The following is a 19887-nucleotide window of genomic DNA, read 5'->3' as shown; positions in this document are numbered from 1 at the left end:
TGGCACTGTTAAATGTTAACTAAGGTCACTGTCGATTGGTAATGTTTTTCACAAAATATTCCAGAGTCTCAATCCCAGAGATCCTTATTCGTTAGCTGTGCATGGGTCCGGGAATGGCCCTCCACGTCTGTTTACTCTCTTCCTGGGGTTCTGGGTGGGAGCAGCAGTGTCATCTCTTTCACTTGAGGGCCTAGCGCAGTACTGGGGACATTCACTCATCGATGCTTACTGAATGCCTACTATGTGCTAAGTGTTGTTCTGGATACTTGAGAGACCGGGATGGAAAAGAGTGACAAAACCTTTGCTTTCTGGAGCTCTTTAGTGGGGAAGATGGGGACTAACTAAAAAAGGGGATACATATAATACATGCTGGGTAATTGGTAGGTCCTGATGGGGTGGAGGATGCTGGATAGAGGGGTTTCAGAGTGGCTTGTGTTTTCAAGTGGGTGATTGGGGAAGGCCGTGTCCCTGAGAAGGTGCTATGTGAACTGAGACCTCTATAAAATGAGTGTGTGAGCCATGTCCACACTGGGGGAACAGCATTGCAGGCAGAGGGAAAGGCAAGTGCAAGGCCCCACGGTGGAGACCTGCAGTGGCCTGATATGGGGCTCAGAGAGGAAGGAGGACTGTCCCTGCTAGGCAGGCCAGAGGCGAGCTTTGGACTTGGTTGTGAGATGGGAGGCCAGGGAGGATTCTGAGCAGGAGCCTGCTTTTCAAAGACCATGGCTGGTGTGGGCAGCCTGTGGGTGCTGGTGTGCGTGGAAGCCGGAAGGCTACTCCGACAGTCCAGGCTGAGAGGAGGAGAGTCTGGCATGCGCCGGGGTGATGGCGGTGGAGAGAATGTGGGAAGAAGTGCTCCGATTCCAGATCAGTTTTGACGGTGGAACTGGCAGGACTTGCTGAGGGGTTAGTGTGGGGTGGGAGAGGAAACCAAGGTGACCGCTGTTGGCTCAAGCCTCTGATGAATGAAGGGTGGTTTCTTTTCCTGAGATGGGGATGGGAAGCAGTGGGCTTGTGAGGGCCTTGGGACTCTAGTGCCCTTTGGACACGATAAGCTTGAGCTGCTTAGGACACCAGCAAGTGGAGATTGGGACAGCGTCAGGCTGCAGATACGGATTTGGCAGTCAGCTTACTGTTAGAACACAGTCAAGGAAGGAATCATTTTTTCTGACTGAGAAATGAGGTAAGCCTTTTCAAAAGAGAAGATACTTGAGCAAAACTTTAAAGAATGAGTATGATTTCGAAAGGCAGAGAATAGGGAAGATAGAAGATATTTTTCATCCCAGTCTCACAGTCTTTTCCCTTGGCCTTTTGTTTAATTTTTTAAGAAGCTGCTGACCTGGTTGATAATCTCTTTTCACAGTATAGCCACTTCGGTTGTCTATTGAGAAGGAAACCAGAACAGATTACATACTAACTGATAAACTACATTCTGCTGTTTCTCATTGTTCACAAATTGAAAATTCAAGTTGGACCATAGAGGTGCAGAATGCAAAATGTGTTTTGCTTCACTCTGTGTGTCTGCTGTGAATTGGGATGTGTTGGTTTTGGTGTGGAGGCTTTCACATGCTGTCTGTCATCTCCACTGAGGACGGAACATCTTCAGGAAGTGTTTTTCTGGTACTGACTTGATGTACTCGATGGGACTGTTCTTCATAACTCAGTCAAGTTAAAACCACAGCTACAACCTTGAGAAATTGGGACCCCTTGCTCTCTTACCACCCATATCCCTCACTTGGGCATAATGTCTGTCTTGACTCCTGCTTTGTGTGAAAAAAATGAGTCATGTTTTGCCACTCTTCTCTTTTGATAGAATTATTTGGAGTAGAATATTGCTTGTCTTTTTTGTTTATCTTCATGATCACTTGTATCTCACATTTTGGTCTTCTATATAGAGAAAAATGACTAGATGTTTGTTAGTGGGGTAAAAATTGTGCATTGAAAAAATTCAGTTTATTAAATAGTCTAAGGTCCTTTTAGAACTGATACATAAAATTCATATCAGTCAGGTGTGTTGCTACATTAAAATAATCTTCAACTGTGTACTATAATCCGTCTTGTTACTGGCTACAGCTCTTATGTAACATCTTTAACCAGTTTTCTAGTTAGAAAAAAATGTTTGTCTCTAGGTGGGTAAAGGCTTCTAGTCTTCAAAGTTCTTGTAACAGATTTTGTCAAAATTTTAGGTTTAGGTCTTTGTCTTGAATTAATGAGACCATCGCTACTCTGTATTCAAGGTAGGTATGTTGGTTTTCAACAACTCCATAATTCAGGATTCCACTATGTTTATACATACAAGGCATTCTGGGCAAGAAGAAAATTCTCTCAAAAGAACATTGTCTGGATCTTACATAAACTACAGGTAACTTTCTTTATGTGAAACAATTTAAATACAGAAAAACAGATAATAAACATGCATATACAGAATAACTAAATGTTAATAATTTGTTATCCTTGTTTTAAATCTTTCTTTAATAAATAAACTTCACTAAAAATTTAAAGGTGTCTGCCCTCCATATCCGCTCATTCATGCTTCTCTCTCTTCTTGACTCTCCAGAGGAATTTAGGCTGAACTATTTCCATTTTTTTCTGTATTTCTTAATGCAGTGTCATGGCGTGTGTGTCACTTAACATGTTTTTGAGACCCACCTCTTGGTGAAATACAGCTCTACTTTATTATTTTTAATTGTTGTATATTATTCCTTCATTAGAATTTAGCACATTTATTATTAACAGCTCTTGATGCATTCTGAATAATAATTGCTTATCTGTTAACATAAGCTACAAGTATCTTTCCGTTTCCTTGGCTGTTCTTTGTTGTTTTGCTGTCCCATTTTGTGTCTTTTTCAGGTAGCTTTCCTGAGTTTGATCTTAGGTCTTCCATAGTGCTTTTATCTGCTGGGTTCTTACACTACAATAGAATGCCTTGCGGTCTAGTTTTCCCACCCATGGAGTTGGTGGCCGACTGAGTTTCATTTCTTTCTGCTCCAAAGGAGCTAGGAAACTAAGTGATTTGAATAAGCAGCCTGGAAGGTTGGTATAGTTTGTTTCAATCAAGCTGGTTCTCGTGTGCCTTTGATGGCATCATTAATGAGTGTTCTTGGCCTTGATTTCTCTTGCTGTAATAATGGGTGTGATGTTTCTCAGTTGCTGGTGTTTCCCGACGATATCAGGGAGGTTACTTTATTAATTTAGAACACGTCGCCTTCTAAGATTTCTTCAGGAAAGTTATGTGTGTATGTGTAGGGATCTTTAGGTGTGATTATTTCAAAATAAGAGCCACACAATTAGGCTTTCTGCTGAAATATTGGAATCCAATGTCTGCCATTAAAAACACATTGGTTACAAAGCTTTATTTTGTTTCTCAAGCATCGATTTAATGTGTGAGCTAACAATTCCATCAAGAAAATAGATTTTTAAAAAAACTTCTCCCAGTGTCCTTACTCTGGAATTCATGGTTATTTAAGAGTTCACTGTCTTTGAATATGTTACTATGATATATATTTTTTTTCATTTTTTTAGAGGGAGCAACTTTAAACAAAATTATCAAAGGATAATAACGATAAAAGCATTATTGACACAAGTGAACATTTTTAATACCTTCAACCTATATATGAACAGGACAAATTCATCATGACTTTAGATGCAAGTAAGCATCTGTTTATAGGAAACGTGCCCGAGTCTGGGTTGAGTTGCTTCTCGGGAAGTTGGGTGTTCATTCATGCTGCACACACTTAATTGAGTCCTTTGGTTTCATATGTTGCACCGTTCTGGGCTCAGGGCATCCAGCTATGAACAAATGGGATAGGAACAGTCTCCTCTCCAGTGGAGGTTTACTCTCGATGGGGAACAGTCAGGAAAGGGACAAATGAAATATCAGTTGATGGTAAATCCTATGCTGAAGATGAGCAGGGTGCTGGTGCTGAGGAGGGAGCACAGGAGTCTCTTGCTTATTCACCCAGAGCCTGGCTGGGACGGCAGTGGCCGTTCATTCCTTCAGCCGCCCCAGCATCCATCCCGCAGATTCCCGAGCATCTGCTCGATGTTTGGAAGGGTTCTGGGTGCTGATCATCAGCAGTGAATCAGAGGGACAGAAAAGCCTCTGTGTTCATGGAGTTTTCATTCTGGAAGGGAAGACTTACATAAACGAGAAGGAATAAGTAATGTGAGGCTGGGTGCATTGCAGATGGAGGGCAGGAAGCAGTAGGATACTTTTAATGAAAACAGCCTACCAAAGGATAAATTTTAAAGACATCTATAAGATACCCAACAGATTTTACTTTATACTGTCCATTTCCCCCATTTTAATATACTTTTCCCATGCACAGAGTCTATTGTATTGAAACCTGAACATAATTTTATTGTCTTAACAAAATCCATCATCAGTCCTAGGCTTTTGGAGACAGATTATTACCTTCCCAGAAGGTAATCTTTTCAGAGTTGAAGTGAAATATGGTAACTTGTTTTTTGGAAGGGTTGAAGAAAGGAGAGATATTGTACCTAAATTGTGTTTGCAAGAGTATAAAATACAGCTCTTTTTTATGCAGAGTGAAAAAAAAACTGTTGTGGAGCTAATAACTTTAAGTTTATATCTGGAAAGCTGAGACCTGATAGATTATATATCAAATTGGTATATAACTTATTCGGTAACACATATAGTTTGAGTTTCAAAGTATTGTAGTTAGATCAGGAGACATATTACAAAGAAAGAATATGTATTTCTAACACCAGAATTTCATGAACTCCAGAAAAAGGAGGAAAAGCAGTCTCTTTGCAAAACAAAGCATCTTTATTCATTTTATACATTTTTATTCATTTGTGTACATATAAAATATATATATTTAAAAATCTCAATAATAGTTAATATTGGAAATGTTGGGGTGCTACCAAAGGTGAGTTAATATAAAGGCCAGATACTCTTTTTCTTCCTCTTAAAAAAAAAAAAAAAGCAGCAGCTTTATTTTTAGGGCAGTTTTAGGTTCACAGGGAGGTCGAGCAGAAAGGACAGAGAGCTCCCATATATACCTCTGGCCCCACATGTGCACCGCCCCCTCCATGGTCCACAGGGGTCCATAGTCAGCGCCAGACCGATGCAGTCGTTACAATTGATGACCCTACACCCCATCATGCTAACCCCAAATTCCTCGTCTGCTTGAGGGTTTGATCTCCATGCTGTACATTTCATGGGTTTTGACAAATGTATGATGAATGACACGTACCCACCAGTAGAGTGTCACGCAGAGTAGTTTCATTGCCCATCTTCGTATCCCTCCCCCGGCCTCCCAGCCCGACAACCACTGTTCTTTGCCTTTTCCAGAATGTTACATAATTGGGATAATACAGGATGCAGCCTTTTCAGATTGGCTTCTTTACTTAGTAATATGCATTTAAGATTCCTCCATGTCTGAATTTTGATGGCATGATAACTCATTTCAGTACTGAATGATACTACATTGTCTGGATGGATCACAGTTTAACCACTCACCTACTGAAGGACGTTTCATTTGCTTCCAAGTTTTGGCAATATAAATAAAGCTGCTATAAACATCTATGTGCAGGTTTTGTGTGGACATGAGTTTTCAGGTCCTCTGGGTAAATACCATGGAGTGCAATTTCTGGATTGTATGGTAAAAGAATGTTTATTTTTTTAAGAAACAGCCAAACTGTTTTCCTAAGTGTCCATACCATCTTGCATTCCCAACAGCAATGAACAAGAGCTGCTGTTGCTCCTCGGTCTTGTCAGCATTGAATGGTCAGTGTTTTAGATTTTGGCTTTTTTAAAAAGCATGTATTGGTAGCTCATTGTTTCACTGTTCTAATTTGCAATTATTAATGACATACAGAGGTCTGACAATTAAGTTCGCGAACTCATCCTAGAAAAAGTGCCACACACCTCATTGCTATCACTATAGTCACTCCCCTTCGAAGTACTCCCCTTGGGAAGCTATGCACCGATGCCAGTGCTTAGTCCACCCGTCAAAGCCATTTTGGAACTCTTTTTCTGGAATGGCCATCAGAGCTGTCGTCATATTACCCTTGATGTCCTGAATGTCATCCAAATGTCTTCCTTTCAATATTTCCTTTATCTTCCGGTAAAGACAGAAGTCATTGGGGGCCAGATCAGGTGAATAGGGAGGGTGTACCAATACAGTTATTTGTTTGCTGGCTACAAACTCCCTCACAGACAGTGCCGTATGTATGAGCTGGGGCATTGTCATGATGCAAGAGCCATGAATTGTTGGCAAAAAGTTCAGGTCGCCTAACTTTTTCACGCAACCTTTTTAGCACTTCCAAATGTAACCTTGGTTAACTATCCAGTTGGTACAAATTCATAATGAATAATCCCTCTGATATCAAAAAAGGATAGCAACATTGTTGCATCAAGTTCTCTAACTTAATTGTCAGAACTTGTATTGAACAAACATCTTTCATTTGTGTGTTTTTTCCATCTGTATGGTTTATTGTATTCTCCATCTCTGTATCTTTGGTGAGGTGTTGTTTCAGATCTTTTGCCCATTTTTTAATCGGGTGGTTTGTTTTCTTATTGTTGAGTTTTAAGAGTTCTTTGTATATTTTAGGTGACAGTCCTTTATCAAACAGGTTTTTTTTCCAACTGTGTCTTTGGAAATACTTCTCCCAGTCTGTGGCTTTCTTCTTTCTCTTGACATTATCCATTGCAGAGCAGATGTTTTTAATTTTAATGAAGTCCAGCTTATCAATTATTTCTTTCATGGTGGTGTGTCTGAAAAGTCATCGCCAAACCCAAGGTTATCTAGATTTTCTTCTATGTTATCTGCTAGAAGTTTTATGGTTTTGTGTTTTATATATATATGTCTTTATTTTCTAGTTGAATTGAATTATTGAAAATAAAAGGGTATTATTTACCCCTTAAAAAATTCTGTCCTGCTATTTACAGATGGGGTGATATTGACATGCTTGAGGATGCACAGGTAAGTAAGGCCAACATTGGGTTTTGAGTTCACTTGGAGTATTCACCGTTACCTTCTACAATTGTTGGGATCTTAACTCTGAACTTTGAGCTTTGTTTTTTCCTGCATAGGTCTCTGAATGATTACAGAGAAGTACTTAAACCATGCATAGATCTGTAAAATGTTTAAAGATTTGATGCAATACTTTTTCCACAAAATCCTCTCATGCATGTTTCCTGATTGATAGGTTTATCCAGCCATTTTTGATGAAATTTCCAACACCTGGAACCTGAACTCTTACTGTTGAGAACTTTGCTAGATTTTGACCTTCTTTCCATGACTTTTAAACTAGCACTTTGTAATTCTAAGGCTCCATTTTTGTACGAAAGACTGAAAAATCAACCATTCCTCCATTCACTTTTAATGCTATGCATATTTCTGCTGGCATTGTATTATTTGCTTTCTGAGGTCAATTCTAGATCTTCTAATGGTCTTAAAATACACACTTTAAAATAACAATAAGCCAAAACTGGGTGTAGGAAATACTGTAAGTCAATAGGTCCTGAGACTTGAAGGGAAAAGATGTGTAACAAAACCAGTTTTACCGTAGGCTAATTGATATAAACAAGAGTTAAGTTCTTAGGGCATCTCATCAAAGTTATGAGGAAACAATGTTTTTCGAGGACCTGCTGTAGTTTATACTGTGCTTAGGTAGCTTTATCTAAATACCTTTAAAGCATGTCAAGGAATTCATATTCAAGTTAGTTAATGCTATTCATGAGCATCTGTCAAACTCACAAGAATTTTCCCAGGGGAGTGTACGTGATAAAGGGCATAAAGAACATTATTCAAATTGTTAAAAAGGCGAAAAATTACAAATTTAAAGAATATTCCTAATTTCTTCCAAAATCATGTTGCTTAATTTTTTTTGACCTCCCAGTTCACATTTTAGATGCTTCGTTCCTAGTTTTGTATAAACTTTATCTTGAAATAAGGAACAGAAGATTAGAAAGAAAAATGATTAATTAAGAGTATGTGCTGTGGTTCTAGACGTAACCAAATCGTTTCTTCCATCTCTTAAAAGAAAAAAAAAGTCTCACTTTTGAAAGAGATTTCACTTGTAAAATGGACTCTGTACTTTATAAGCAATGTTTAAATTCATTGGTGATAAATATGCATGTTGGTATAGTAAAATCCCATTTTTTACATAATGTTTTAATGGAAATGGCAGTTTTATGAAATGAAAGTGACTAGTAAAAATCTGAATGATGCTCGCAAGGCCTTACATCATTTTTATTGAGGTTTTTTGTGGATTCTAATTCATTAACACTAGGAAAAGGAGAACACTAACATGGTTTATTTCCTATAATTACTCAGATCGAATAGAATTTATTTTCAATAAAATTCTTAGAGTAAATTGCTGGGGGTAGGGAGAGAAGGCCTGTTTGTACAAAATGTCTTGATTTCTACTTATGAGACTTAGCTATTCTACCACTGACATCATTCATTAGCGTATATGTTCAGTATATTTCCCTCCAGATTTTTATAAATTAAAACCTATGTAAGCCCAAGAAATCCTTACTACTCAAAAGTCCAGACTAGAGTGTTGAGAAATGTGGGATATTTATTTTATCCTGCTTATTAGTACAAATATTGTCTTTTAGTAATTTAGGCTACCTGTTACATGATTCACATAGGTTGAAACACTATTTAGATTGCTGTATAATAGATTAACTAGGGGAATTTCCAAAAACAACTTAGTGTTTACCGTTAAATTTGGTTTATTTTTTTGTAGAATACCGAGAAGAAAAGGTTAGTGCAAGGGATAAACAAATACAGCAGGTCCTCAGATAATGCCTTTTTTGTTCAAGTAGTTTTGCTGTAATGTTGATGAGATGACATAGGAACTAACTTGTTTATATCAGTTAGCCTGTGGCAAAATTGGTTTCTTTATATGTCGTTTTGCTTAAAGATACAGGGCCTATTCACCTGTTAAATGAGGACTTAACTGAACTTTAAAAATCTAGGGTCACCCAACTACATGAGGCAGGGTGGCGAGGACAGGACACTAGGAATTAAGTCGGAAACAAGGAAAGTAAGTATTTTTAATTTCATCACAGTGATCTTGCCAGCATTCCTATTGTCTGCTATTAGCAGTATACTTCAAACCACCTTAGAAAGGTCTCTCTCTCTCTCTCTCTCTCTCTCTCTCTCTCTCTCTCTCTCTCTCTCTCTCTCTCTCTCAATTAAAGACACTCAGGAAAGAGGACTTCCAGAACTGCTTCAGAAAGTGGCAAGAATGATGGGATAAGTGTGTTCAAAGCGAGGGGGAGCATTTTGAGGGGTTCGATGGCAGTGTCATTTACTGTAACACATTTCTTTATTTAAACATTCACCGTCATGTTTGCTCACAACCGTGTATGCTTCTGTGGAGTTCTTGTGGTTGGTGATGTACCTGTGAGGCCCGGGGAGTGGATGCACGTAGGGACTGTGCCCGTGACGTGTGCGCCGTGTGTGCATGTGCGTGTGTGTGTTTGCCCCAGACTAGAGTTGTGTTTGGTGGTACTGTGACCATGGCCGAAGGGATCTACACCCTAAGCAAGCAGACACTTCATGGGAGATCAGACTTTCTCCATCTTCGTTATGCATCAGACCGCGTGCATTGGAGCGTGGAAAGGGAGCGGCACAGAGAGCTGCCTCCATAATCCCCCAAACCCTGCCTCAGCACCAGGTGTCCTGTTTCTCCCGAAGGCCACACACTTGATACTGGGAGGGAGCCTTGTCAGCATCTGGCTTCCCCTCCCTGGAGCAGAAAATCCTCTGGGGCCACAGCGCCCCTGCCCTCTGGCGGACGTGTGTAGTTCTCAGTGAGGAGATGCTTTAGAGGATAGAGCCGGTCTTGTTTGTGCTGGAGTCAGTAGGTGGCATGCACTGCCAAGGACCGCGTGCCCCGCGCCGGCTGCGGCTGCCAGCCTGACCCCCAGAGCGCCAAAGGCAGCACTGACTGGAAAGGGAGGCAGGTAGGTGTCCTGAACAGCTTTCATGTAAGTCACCCCCAAACCCTCGGTGATCCAGGAGTATAGTCGGTTTTGTGTTAATGCGACACGTGCATTGCTAAAAAGCACCATCCTACACAAACTAGCACAATGAAAACCACAGGACTTACGAGGGGAAACGAAGTTAGGTGCACAGCACTCCAAAGCTTTGTTGGACACACACACACACACACACACACACACACACAGATAGGAAACTAATAAAACAGTAGCAGTTTTACACACATTAAATAGGTAGGACAGACACAAATACTACAGTTAAATGTAGCACTTTAGCTTGGAAAAGACCTAACGTTTGCCTGTAAAGTGGGCATCGGGAGAGTGCAGTTTGTGAGTTACCCTGAAGGGAAGGAAGGAGGGTTACCTGAAATCCACAGGAAAGTTGTAAGCAGGTGAGATGAGCGTGGCTCCTAACCGACAAGGTGGACTGAGGTAGCTGGTAGCTGGTTGAGGTGTGTTGTAGGTGTGTATTTTGTGTATTTCCGTGCAGCACGCTTCAGCAGGACGCAGTTTTCTGTGTTCTAGCATTTTTGCAGACAAAAGCACGCATAAGCAAATGTGAAATTCGTTTTGTGCTCAGATTGTCCCCCTAATATGCACATCAATCACATGGGAACAAATTCACAGTTTCAAAATAAGCTTTATAGTAGAACTGGCTGTAGTTTATTTGATTTTGGAATTGACTTTCTTTTCCTTTTTTCCTTTCCACCATTATTGATTCCTTAATTTATATTTAAGTTAAACCCATATCAGATTGATTTTTCATACCCAGAGCACCTCTAGAGGACAGAAAGCGGCCTGAGATTTTCATGTCGCTGGTGGTAATCTATGAGGTAGTTTCCTCCTTGGTGAATGAATCAATCAGTCTCTCTCCCTCTCCCTCTTGCCCTGCTCCCCTCTTAGACCTTTTCTAGATGCCAGGCATAGTGCTGGAGACACAGAAACTGGGAAGGTGTCCTCCCTGTCCTCGGGAGCTTGGAGTCTCGTCAAAAAGTTTTCAAGTCGTAGAGTAGAATGTCTTTGTTGGTTGGGTTTTCTTAGGGAACGGATGAAGCAACATTATGTATTTCTTAGTATGTGAACATGTGTGCACAGACATATACACCTTCCCACCCTATGTCCTACTTCCTTGTAAAAGTAAAGATAGGAGTCAGGAGCTTGCTTGGAGGAAACACACACGCAGTGATTTATTTACATGGTGAAAAGACGTAAATTTGAAAAAGATCTAAGAGATCTTGATAGTTCAACCCTCCCGCCTGACTCCTTAATAAACCCAGTAGTCAGGTGTCCTTGGTAGATTGGTCATGGAAAAGCAAGTTTCCAGTAATGTGAATAGTGTGCTCCCGTTTTAGTGAAGTCCCCTCCCTGTACATGTTATGTACGTACTGTTGTATAAGCATAGATGATGGGGAAAGATGTCCCATATTGTTACCTCAGGGGACAAGGGAAAGCTTATTAACTTCCTCTTTATACATCTTTTATTGTTGGCTTATTTTAAGAGGCATGCTTTACTTTTTTAATTAAAAAATCTAATAAAATAGAAAATGAATAAATAATAATAATAAAATATACCCTCAGGGCACTGAGCTTTGTTTCAATCTTCCCAGTAGCCTGGCTAGTTAAAACTGAGTGTGACGTTTCAGGTGTGGGCTGCCCAGCAGGGCTATGAACTTGCCGTAACCTGGGATGATACCGACTTCTCTGGCAGCAGCACTTTTCTGTGTTTCTGGGCCACGAAGACCTCAGTCTTTCTTATTTCTTACATGTGCCACTCTCGGCACACGCCGTCCATAATCATTTTGGAGCCAGGTCTTGTCCTTCACATACTCCCTGTTAGATTGCATCTTGTTATTGTGAAATCGGCATTTTGCGGAGGTTAAGAACTGGCCTTCGATTCAGGCTGTCGGTTACAGAGCCTAACTACCACTAACTAGTATGAAAACTCAGACAAGTAACGTGTCTGCCTGAGCTCAGTTTTCTCCCCTGTGAAACAGCGATCATCACAAGATTGTGAGGTTTCCGTGAGATGCTGGTGTTAGAACACTTCCTAGGTGCCCGGCGGCGCGGTGAGAACAGGGGGGTTTGACTGTTGCTGTCAGTGCACTAACCTCAGCTCTTCTCGCTTTCATCCCTGATGGTGAGATAGTGGTGGGTCTTGAATCTTCCCTGAATCATATTCCATCTCCCTCCCGACCCCCGGACCACAAATCAGCCTTCTCTACTTTCCTCACGAGGTCCCCAATCAGTCTCCGTCCTCCCACAGGTCCCTTCACAGACGTTGTCACCACCAACCTGAAGCTTGGCAACCCGACAGACCGCAACGTGTGCTTTAAAGTGAAGACCACGGCACCGCGTAGGTACTGCGTGAGGCCCAACAGCGGGGTCATCGATGCAGGGGCTGCCATCAATGTCTCCGGTGAGTGCTGAGCAGGGGGGCTGAGAGCGGGGGCTCGGGGGTTGGGAGCGGGGCAGGGAGGCCCTGAGCCGGGGGGGTCCTGAAGCCTGTGCTTGCAGGGTAGCCACATGAGCTGTAGACCCCTCCCCAGCCTCCACGCTCAGTGGGCCCACGCACCTGCTGGTTTCCCAGAAGTAATACCTCTTTGCTTCCATGCTTACAGCTTTGTGCATCAGTGTTTAGAGCAAAATGAAAGTGGTAACTTCAGACTGTACTTGAGGATGAGTTTGGTTTTCACTCCCTTGAAGTTAAATCTGCCCTTTGGCAATAGATAAAAAAGGGCTAAACAAACTTAATTTTACTTTGTGGGAGAAAGCTAAATGGAGTTATTTTCTTATTTAAGCTAATGATTTCTGACATTAAGCTCATGTCATTTCCAGTGATTGGTAACTGACTTTACTGATTGTGAAAAGCTAAGGGAGATGAGGGCTGAGGAAATGGGAATATATTCAAGGGTGTAAGCTCTGTGCCTGTCTGAGGGTTTTTCCCCTTCTGTCTGAGAGTGCATATATTTTCCAGAGTCCAACTTTTGCAAAGATGCTGGTAAAGTACCCAAATTGAGAATGGGATTTCAGAATTAAGGTGGTGTAAGTGGTGGGTGTGAGTTTAAATGTATTTTAGAAATGGAACAAACTTGTAGCTCATTACAACTTCTGGATTCAAGAACGCCTTTGTATTTGTGGAGCAGCTCTGGGGGCGTGGGAGTTTGTCCTGTAAGTGTCAGGAGAGGATCACAGAGGGTTCTGCATAGTTAGAAGCTACTACTCATTTGAAATGAGTACCTGGCTGGCTTTTTCCATCACAGATTTTGATTGCTATACATTTGGCTATTCACTTGATACCTAAAAGAAAATGATTCACTTCTTTGGAAAAATATAAGGTGTTTCATTATCTGATCATTTCTGCAAACTCTTATTCCCTACATCCACTGGTCTCTCTCATTATGGCGCGCCTACGCCCGCTATCCCCCTGTGCACTTGTCTCTGAGGCTGTAAGACCCAGGCTGGATTCTTGAATTGGCTTATTATCCGGGAGAACTCAGGAGGGTAGGAACCAGCGTTTACTGGGGGTCTCCTGCGTGCTGGACCTGCACACGTGTTAGCTTATGTAATTTCTGTGGTGTGCCCGGGGAGGGCTGTAGCGTTAGGAGACCAGTGGCCGTAGGCTCACGAAGCTAGCAAGTGACACAGCCAAGCTGTGGGTTCTTCTTCCTGGCTCTGCAGCCAGGCTCTGAACTGCAGCAGCCTGGAGAACGGAAAGGGCCCCGGTGTTTCTGTATCCCTTGGGTGCACGGGGTTTAACACATGGGTTTCCCTTTTTCTGTTGAAATCAAGGGCAGCTGCAATCTTTTATTCTCTTTTACTTTTTTCCTCTCGATTTCCTGGTCCACATCAAATTGGAGCAAGGTTGTCAGTAAAGGAGAATTACCAATTTTCACAGCAAATATGGGAGCAGCCACATGGTTTTCTGACTAAAATAGATTCAACAGGCAGTTGTGCAGTGTAGATGTGCTTTCTGTTCTGATATTAGATGTGTGTGTATGTGTCTGTCTGGCTGTGTCGATCTCTTTTAGAAAGATTCATTCCTCTCATAGAAATATTTTTTAAAGTAAAAACTAACCCTGGGCATTTGTTTTGATTGACGATTACCGCGTAAGGAAGCCCACGTGTGGCCTCCTCTCGCAGGTGAGAAGGTAAGGCACGAGTGCGGGCGTGGTCTTCCGAGTCCCCTGGTGATCGGGCAGCGCTGGCTTTGGAGCCGGGTGTCTTCGCTCCAGCCTGCGTTGGCAGTGTTTGGGCTGGTCCACGTACAGACAGAGGCAGAGCATAAAGTACCATGGCTCTCAGCGTGGCATGTACTTCAGGGGAAAGCAGCCAGAGAATGAAATGTCCCTGTGTCTTCAGACCGTCCTCCTAGATGAGAGAAGATCATGTTTGCACATCAAAAAGGGCTCCTTTGTTTTCCGTTGGTGTGTATTTATCTCAGTGCTTGAGGTATACCCTGGTGAAGCTACTTGTCATTGCCTTTCCAGCACAGCCTCCCCAGTTGGCAAAGGAGGCTGGCACCCGTTTGTTGCAGGTTTGTGTGCTGAGGGGCCGCGGTAACATTTATAGACATTCATATCGGGTCAGAAGCACTGCACTTGTCCAAAGGTGCTCTTAAAATGCAGCTTCATGATGACATCTCGGTGAGTCCGTAGCGTTCTCAGGGTCCTGAGACCCTGGGAGAGAATATGCTCAGGAAGAGGAGGACACCAGCAGACTGGCATTGTGGGTTGTCCGAAGGCCAGCCTGCCTTCTCCCCAGATGTGTGCGTGGCCAGCGGGTCTCATCCGCTGTATTCAAAGACCGCTAGGTTTGGGGTCTGGAAACCTGAACAGGAATGAAGCCCAGCCCTGCTGTTTCACTTGTTGGCTGATCTTTGGCCAAGCCATTAACCTCTCTAGGTTCTGGTTTTCTCATTTGTAAAATGGAGAGAATTGTCTCTGCGTCACAAAGTATTTACCGATGCTGGTGTAACTGAAAACGCTACAAGAGAGGGATTGCATTATTCGTCCACTAGCTTTGACGTAAACTGGCTAGTATTTGTTGAAGGTGGGCTGTACGTATTTGAATTGCCTTTTTAGAAAGAAACTGCTTTCATATAGTTCATTAATTTATCAACTTTTTCTAATTTTAAGAAGATATTTGTGCTTTTTCTTCTTTCTATAACATGCATTTGTTTTATAGTGAAAAGCCGCTAATAAATTTTGAGATATAATCTATAAAAATGTGGCCGTTGAATCTAAAAATACTGCTAACATTGCCCTGCCTACCACACAGAATGTCACAGCATACCTGAAAAGGACATGACGAGTACATGATTTCTCTCCCATTTCGGAAAGCCCTTGGGATGTGCCAGCTATTAGAGAAGGTTATAAATCATTCTCTGACCGGGGGTTGGGGGTAGGCAGGGAGAGAAGGGGTGGGGAGCATGGTGCCCACCCGTGGAGCCGGCGAGAGGGACTGAGGTTTTGAAGGCTCACAACATGTGGGAGCAAGACTTTCCAGCTGTCACGTGTCTTTCAGACACACCCTGTGAAGCTCTTCTCAGCTTTTAGATTAACCTTATATTCAAGGGACCTGACGTGATTTGTCGAAAGTCCAGACTCTGACCTTTCATGTTGTTTTCTTCAGAAGATGGCAAATCACATATTGGGTCCCTAAGAAAACCCAGCAACTCCATGTTATAAACTTAGGTGGTAAAAGTAACTAACAGTTGGAAACTGGCGTAACTAAACTTCTTGTGTCAGTAAGTGGAAATGTGGGGACTTACCATTTAAAGGATCTGGTCACTCGGGTCAGTGATTTCAGTTCTTTCTTGTCCTGTCCTTTCCGTAGGTGCTCATCTTACCTCCTGCTCATGGTTGTCCCCTCTGGGTCCTGCCTGTGAGTCAGGCAGTGCAGTAGGTGAGGGACACCGGGCACATTCTGTGTGCAGTAATTGGCCCAGAATGCCATGCTTTTGGCCCCTTGCTCCCTGATCCACAACATCTACTAGAAATGGTTTTGAATCATTCAAGTCTGGACCTCAGCAAAATAGGCACACTTAAATGGAGACTGGAGAAGAGGAGATTGGATTTTTTCCCCCCTGAGATTTTAAATGCAAGGAAAATAGAACTTTTTGAATTAATGAATTGTTTGAAGCAGTGGGGGGTCTCCCCATTTGTTCTAGCTTTACAAAATTAAATCTGTTTTCTGAACTGTCTGGTGGGAAAATATTTTTAAGGTAGATAATTTCTGAAAATGTCTTTGTGGTTAGCTGTTAGTGGTTGTGGATTTTTTTCAATACTGCAGTTTAATAATGAGGGAGTTTTCCATTAATATTCCAAACCATGTTTGCCAGCGGATACAGCAGGTGAAGTGGTAAAATTATGGGCCCATCAAAAATACTTACGCTTCCTGTAATATGATATTAAGTTTAATATTTTTATAACCTTCACTGAATTCTAATTTCACTGAAGTAGCAAGCACGCTTCCATTTGCAGTTCAATTATGCACATTGGTTGCCTGTGTACCAAGCAAATTAGAAATGCAAAACATCTGTGTGTTGGGGGCATTGGAAAGAGTCATTAAAGATACCAATATATAGGTACAGATAACTTTACTAAGTACCCGGGAACTGGAAAAGGATTAGACACACACACACACCAGTCTTCTAGTGTCTGAGTCTGTATTTTAAATTAAAATTCAAAGAATTAAGGAGCAGTATTTATTCCTGACATACAGCCCTTTTCAGCACTTATTTCAATCACATTTAAAGCATAAATTTCTTCCAGTAAAATCCTGAGGAGAGACAATGAATATAGACAACTCTTGTTGGATGGAAATATCGGTCAATTAATGTAATTGGTCAATTAATGTAGTATTGCAATGGATAATTAATCCTTTTAAGATTTTGCTGGCTCAGTTGAATGGAGCTGCTTGCTTGCCCTGGACCAGCCAACCTTGGGCTGCAGCTTTTAGGAGCTTCGCACCAGAGTGTAAGTGCGCTGCCCTTAGAGGAAGAAAGGTGGGCATTCGTCTGTCTGGCAAGTGCTGGTGTGTAGAGCTCGATGTAGGGCGTTTGGGCACCTTCACAGCAACATGCGTTGTTTGATCATTTGCTTAGGAACTGAAGTCTCTGATAAGTGAAACCTTTTCATAAATGTTTTCCATGAACCAGGTTTATTACTCTCAGATAAGAACAACTCACATTCATACTTAAAAGATGTCTTTAATCTTTTTCACCACATGAGATCCTGTTTTTTTTTTTTAAAAGGAAATTACCAGCAAAAATTCAGCTTAATGGTGCTTTTAAAGATTTCTTAAAAGTTTACTGTAATATTTAAATTTAAGAAGAATTGTGTGTTTCATTTTTTATGAGTATGACACCATTTATTTATTCTTTACATTTTCAAAGCTCAACAGGACTAATCAAGTACATTCAGTACCCTCCCCGTAGCTAAAGGTAACTTCCGGTCTACAGTGTGACTCAGGAGGAAAAGCTAAGCAGAGCTGTGGGGCATCCAACGTAATGTTCTTTTCACACGTACACACTTGAGCCCCCGTCTTTGTTCTCCTGTTCACTCTTACTTTAGAGTCACTGTTAATCAGTCACAGGCCAGAAGAAGGGAAAGAGCTGTGATAGGCGGCCCCAGTGCGGGACTGGGCAGAACAGCACAGAGAACAAGCAGGGAGAATTGGAAATCACAGGAGGGACCTAGAGTGCCTTAAGCCTCAGGGCAGACCATTCTCCAGATCCCTAAGAGACCTGGCTTGGAGGTCGTACTAAGATGGCACAGAATGGGTGTTCATGCAACACGAGTGATCAGGAAAAGGCTGTGTTGTATTCCATTAGGAAGTATGGGGAGACAGGACATACGCTGGAGTTCTGGAAAAGATGTCGATTTTAAAAGATATTTATAAAAAAGAATGAGTGAGCCTTGTTCTTTGGCCGGTGTCTGTATATGGCACACTCCATCTTCCAGCGACAATGGGGTATGTTTGTACCAGTCTCTGTACAAATTAATTAGACTATGAGGAGTTTGTTATCTAAGAGGGGCTGTACTGAACTGGAAAACCCTATAGAGAACACAAAGACGACTCAATGTGAACTTATTTGTAACTAGATAGAATTACCTACCTACCTACCAGGCTCAGACATAGTCCCACTTGTGGGTCGCTGAGTAGGCAGAGGCCCAGGGAAGTGGTGCAGCCAACAGTTTGGAATCCTGAAGGAGATCATACATTTACTCATGATGAGGGCACACAGTCTAATCAAAATGTGGAGCTGCTTTGCTGTAGACGAGAATTACATTACGTCATTCTGGTAACACGAGTTATCTTAAGCTGATCGTGAGCTCTGGTTTGTCTTTGATTAGTTTAAAACAGTGGAGCATGGTTTCGTTATTACACCGTAAGTGTAGTTCTGTAGAGAAGAGTGTTTTGATACACAGGCTGTCTGAAGGGAAAGAGAGAATGAGGACAGTGGTGACGAGAGGTTAGGTTAGAAACCCTGTCTGAAGCCATGGGTAGGACAGTGAGTGGCTCTGGGAAGTAGGAGAGGAGAGAACCTGGCTGGTTTAGGATTCAAGAGGGTTTCCTCTCTTTGTGCTACCCCGAGGAGCTTTCTAGAGGGAGCATGATTCACGAGTGCTTTTGGCTGTTGGAAGAGAAAGAAGAAGGTCAACTTCCATCAATCAATGAAAACCTGCAGATTAGTGCCCAGAATGAGAGCTAGTAGAACCTGAAGGCTTGGCCTCGGTCTAATTGGGTAGAAAAGGCACCATGTAGGAAGGCGCTGAGGCGTCTTAGTATCAAGCAGCAGCCACTGGTAGAATAGGTCCCGCGAGAAGAATGAGGGTGTGAAACAGCGTCCCTGTCAGAGCTGCGGTCTCCAAGTGCAGTCTCTGCAGCAGCTTCTGCTGGGGACGTGTTAGAAATCCATGCTCTTAACCCCAGCCCAGACTCTGGGGGTGCCGTCCTGCCACGTGATTCTGATGCATGCTGATGCTTGAAGCCCCCTCCTTCCAGACAGAGTCAGAGCACTGGGTTAAACCTTGAGAGGTGTGGTGTATTGAGATGAGAGTAGGGCAGGGGGACCCAAAGGGACGTGCCAGGTGGGGTCACCATGATAAGAGGAGACTTCAGTAATGACAAGAGAACATCCCCGGGTGTGGCGGTGTAGCCGGCAAGTGACACACTGTAGGACAAGCAAGGGGGCCTGCTGCGGGGTCCCACCAGGACGTCTGAGGAGAGCCAGGCTGTGAAGAGTGGAACTGGGAAGCGCATCGATTCGGGGGGAGGTTTTTGAGCTGAAGAACATCATGCTGGGGAGTAGGGTGTTTAGGGGGATATTAAATTTGTAGGGGTTCTAGGGCCTATGCAGGGTAACTGGGTTGGGGAAGAAAGTGGAAAGATCTCGTTTGAGATCTAGATGTCAGTAGAGGCCTGAGCTGAGGTCGTGGTCATGGAAAACGAGGAGAGAGACGGAAAGATAAGATTCTGAGATTAAAAAAAGTAATAAAGCGTGTGCTGTGGTGCTTGTTAGACTTTTATTCATTAGCTCTGTTACCATTATGATGCAGATGAAAATGATCTGTGACTTGCTTGGGTTCTCATCGGAAGCTTTTATGCTGCATTTAATCAAGTCGTCATTGTGTGTGTGTGTGTGTGTGTGTGTGTGAGTGTGTGTGAGAGAGAGAGAGAGAGGAGAGAGAAAAGGAGAGAGAGGTAACATATATTCTGCATTTCTTCTCTTTTGAAGAAAGTCTGGTCTTACTGATCCAATGTTTTATGACCCCAAAGGCCGTTTCTTAACAGGATCCCACTTTGCGATCTAATACAACAGACATTGTATCACTAAGCGTTAAGTTGGTGAGTGGTGACCAGGGCTCCAGGCCGTCTCCTGGTTACAGGCTTCTTTT

General features: G+C 42.4%; 1 protein-coding gene across 1 annotated transcript in view; it reads left to right on the top strand.

Annotated features, from left to right (window-relative positions):
* Positions 1 to 19887, top strand: part of VAPB (VAMP associated protein B and C) — a 47636-nt gene that overhangs the window by 13842 nt on the left and 13907 nt on the right. Inside the window, exon 2 of the mRNA XM_033094749.1 lies at positions 12249 to 12401. Coding sequence (XP_032950640.1) covers positions 12249 to 12401 — 153 coding nt within the window. The remainder of the gene's footprint in view (positions 1 to 12248; positions 12402 to 19887) is intronic.

Source organism: Rhinolophus ferrumequinum, chromosome 23 (assembly GCF_004115265.2).
Source record: "Rhinolophus ferrumequinum isolate MPI-CBG mRhiFer1 chromosome 23, mRhiFer1_v1.p, whole genome shotgun sequence".
In the NCBI taxonomy this organism is placed as follows: Eukaryota; Metazoa; Chordata; class Mammalia; order Chiroptera; family Rhinolophidae; genus Rhinolophus; species Rhinolophus ferrumequinum.
This window is presented reverse-complemented; position numbering and strand designations above follow the sequence as displayed.